This window comes from Brassica napus, chromosome C2 (assembly GCF_020379485.1).
Source record: "Brassica napus cultivar Da-Ae chromosome C2, Da-Ae, whole genome shotgun sequence".
NCBI lineage: Eukaryota > Viridiplantae > Streptophyta > Magnoliopsida > Brassicales > Brassicaceae > Brassica > Brassica napus.
This window is the reverse complement of record NC_063445.1, coordinates 33,599,088-33,602,914: the sequence shown is the minus strand read 5'-3', so window position 1 is coordinate 33,602,914 and position 3,827 is coordinate 33,599,088. Positions and strand designations below refer to the sequence as shown.

Genomic DNA, 3,827 nt, shown 5'->3' with positions numbered 1-3,827 from the left:
ATTAATATGTCTATGTCATGTCATTATGCCTGATAGCGGTGGGGGAGATAGGTGAAATGACTAATCGATCTATAAACTGAGTTAGTTATTGGGCTAAATTTTAAATTGTATTCGGGTTGGATGGGATTTATTATTGCTTCACCATGTAATAGCCTTTGGGCTTTTCCATAAATGGAAATGTTGACAAAAAAAAAGTTCTCTCCCCTCTTTTATCGTATTCATCCTTTCTCTTCTTCTCTGTTCATTCTGTTTTTCATCTCATTTCTTCTATTTCTTATCACTCTTCTGTCACAATCCGTTAAGCACAACCATGGGCTTAATAGATCTCTTTTCATCATATTTTCGTGTTGTTTATTAAGAAAAATGAACTGATGATTTTGCTGGAAGAAAACTTTCATATTTATAATGGAGGATTAACATAAATGAATCAATGAAGGGATTCATTGAATGTGAGATTGTGTGAGAAGTGGAGAATAGGTATTAATGCGAATGTTAATGAAGATGCATGAACCAAGTTAATTTTCTTAACGGCGCTGGATTAAAGAAGTCTCTTCGCCAAAAACGATGGCTTCCAACTGACACAGATCGAAATCGTTCGTCACCGGTAAAACCGTTGGATTTCTGTTGACATTTGACAGAACGGGAATTGTTGCACAGCAGTCACTTTCCCTAGGTTTCCTATACAGTTTCTTGAAGAAGATGTATTTGGGCCGTAATAGACACATAAAACCCATTAAATTCAAGAATAAATGAAAAATTGAGTTTAGATTGACCGTGACACGTGTCGCCACCACAGACTCCGACTTAGTGACATGGAATCTGATGTGAATGGTGTTTATTTTAAGCTTTTTGTGTTGGGTTATATAATAAGTTGCCAATGAAATCTCATAAAGACACATTGAGGTTATGACTTAGACTCTTCTGATTTGAGAGAGAGAGAGAGAGAGAGAGAGAGAGAGAGAGAGAGAGAGAGAGAGAGAGAGAGAGAGAGAGAGAGAGAGAGAGAGAGAGAGAGAGAGCAGATTTTCAGTTTTAAAGTTTATTCTTGTTTCATGAAGATTCTGTAAACTACTAGCGCGACTTTTGACGGGTTTAGATTCAATTTTTTGAGAAATTAAGAAACTATTAAGAGTGGTAAACTCTAAAAGGAAAGACGGAAACAGGGGTGCTGCGTTACAATATCTTCATCATTTAGCGGAAAGAAAACATATTTAACATAATACGACGAGTACAGAATTAAAACCAAAAATGAAAGGGTTGGATTTGGCTGTTGTTGTCATGACTCATGAGATCAGGTGGTTGACAAGAGAACCGCACACAAAACGCCTTATCGTATTTGCGACCTTCCAGCTGCTCGAGTTGAAATAAGCCAATTTGTCATATTTCTATCAATGAGTTTGGCTATTTTTGAAGATGGCATCGGATTTCCCCATGTCACTGTTGTTATTCTCTCGATAGATAATATATACTTGTCTAGAACATGTACGTATAAGGAAGAATTGAGGTAATCAAAATGAAAATCATTTATGAGCAGACTAATATGATTTCAGTTTGCTATATATTTGTTGTCTAATAGTACTTCATTGTCCCAGATTCTAGTTCACTGTTCAATCTCTTGTGGATAGTCAATTCAAGAAACATAGGCTCTGAATGACAAAATGTGGCACTAGTTAAAAAAAAAGAAAGATACATAGGTATATGTTGAGATTTTTGTTACTATTAACTATGGTGCGGTTGGAAACATTCGAAGCCATATTCTTATTTGATTCATAAACACATGCTTATGTGAACTAGAAACACAGACGCTTGTGTAAATCAGAAACACATGGATATGGGGTTACACATTTTCTGAAATATCGCTTAGTAAAACTTGCACATCCTCTTTTATGATTTCTGTTTCTTGGTTTCCTTTAGGTGACATCTCCAATACTCTATTCCTTGCCTTCGTTGCCTGGAGCCCAATCGCGATAAAGTTCAAAACATTAATTATAATTTATAAGAGAATGATGAAGATAAGTAACTAGAGAAGGAAAGGTATACCTCTTGCTCCCAATTGGTGAAAAAAGTGACAAGAGCAAGAACCACCGTTTGGAAAAAGCAGCCTAACAATATACCAATCCAAAGTTCTCTCCCTCTCAATTTCGCAACAAAACATAAGACTGAACCCACAGGTATATACCAACCAGATAATATGATCCTATGCTTGCATATCCTGCTATACTTTACCACCCTGCTCCTCTCGCAATCCCTAAGGATATGATGAATTGCAGTGTACATTAGTATGACATACAACATACAACCTTTAGATTCACCAACCAATAGGATTGTGTTATTTTATATTCGATATCTTTGAAAAAAAGAAACAAAATATTGTCAAGTAATAATATGTTTTTAAAATAAAAAGTAAAAAATAAATAAATAAAAATAATAGTAGTTGCGAAAAAAAAATATTTAAAAAAAAAATATTTTTAACGTCGTCAACAAAAAAACTAAATCCTAAACCTTAAATCCTAAACCGTAAATCCTAAACCCTAGACCCTTGGGTAAACCCTAAACCCTTGAATAAATCCTAAACTCTAAATCAAAAAAACTAAACACTAAAACACTCAAGGGTTTAGGATTTAGGGTTTAGGGTTTAGTGTTTAGTGTTTTTGATTTAGAGTTTAGGATTTATCCACTATAACCCCCATAATTTATCTCCACCCTTCTCAAAGAATATAAAGACACTACTACTTCCTGAGATTTTGTTTCAGTTTTTCTGGTACACAAACAAATGGCTCCAAGAACCTCTCTTGCACTCTTCCTTTTCCTTAACCTCCTCTTCTTCACTTACACTTCTGCTCAAGGCACTTGTCCTAGAAATGCCCTTCAGATCGGTGCTTGCACTAATGTGCTCAATGCAATTGACTTAACATTAGGAAACACACCGCCACCAGTACCGCCGTGCTGCTCGCTCATTGCAGGCTTGGCTGACCTTGAGGCTGCAGTCTGTCTCTGTACCGCGCTCGACGTTAACGTTCTTGGCATCAACGTTCACCTTCCCATCGATATCAGTGTACTTTTCAATGCTTGTAGCAGATTTGCTCCACCAAGTTTCCAATGCCCGTAAGTTGAATACGTATGAGATATCTGAAGACATACCGAAAAAATAAAGGTTGAACGTGTTGCCTGTCGTCTTTTGCTTTTTAACTGGTGATTTCTTTTGTATTTGTAACTTCCTTCGATTGAATAAAATGATGAGTGTAACGTTCTCATGCAATAATGGGTTTGTGTGTGTAATCGGCACGTTCGTTCATGAAATGGAAACAAAACATCTCCGGCTTAATTGAGCTGAATACATTTTGGCTCTAATCTGATCGAACTATCTCCAAACCAAAAATGTTGTCATAAAAGTGAAGAAATATGTAGTCGCTACTACATTAATTTAATATACTCTTATCAAACTACATAATAGTACAGTTAATATTAATATTTTTTAGTTAACTACAAACTTGCTGTATTAGTAACTGTTTGTACAGGATTCGGTTGATTAGAATAATGAACTTAGGAATGGGGTGACTAAAGACGCTTTTATTAGAATCAAACAAGAGGTTACAAGATTGACGGGAATAAGGAGACAAGATCGAAGGTTTAAGCAACATGATCAAAGAGATGATTGGGAAACCCTAGATCTAGCCGACTCTGTGTGTGTTGTCCAAAAGTCCGCTTCTTCGTTGTCTCCTCATCCTCTCTTATAGTGTAACCGTCCGTGATGCCCTAATCGTGTCGTCCTTTGGGCCCTGTCGTTAAAGGCCGAGTATGCGGGCCTTGGTACTGTTCTCTATAAG

General features: G+C 36.4%; 1 protein-coding gene across 1 annotated transcript; it reads left to right on the top strand.

Moving 5' to 3' along the window:
• The first annotated feature begins 2,580 nt into the window (after window positions 1-2,580).
• On the top strand, window positions 2,581-3,275 carry LOC106379744 (putative lipid-binding protein AIR1). Its single transcript, XM_013819623.3, has one exon. The coding sequence runs from the start codon at window positions 2,774-2,776 to the stop codon at window positions 3,107-3,109; it is 336 nt and encodes a 111-aa protein (XP_013675077.2). The 5' UTR covers window positions 2,581-2,773; the 3' UTR covers window positions 3,110-3,275.
• Window positions 3,276-3,827: the final 552 nt, after the last annotated feature.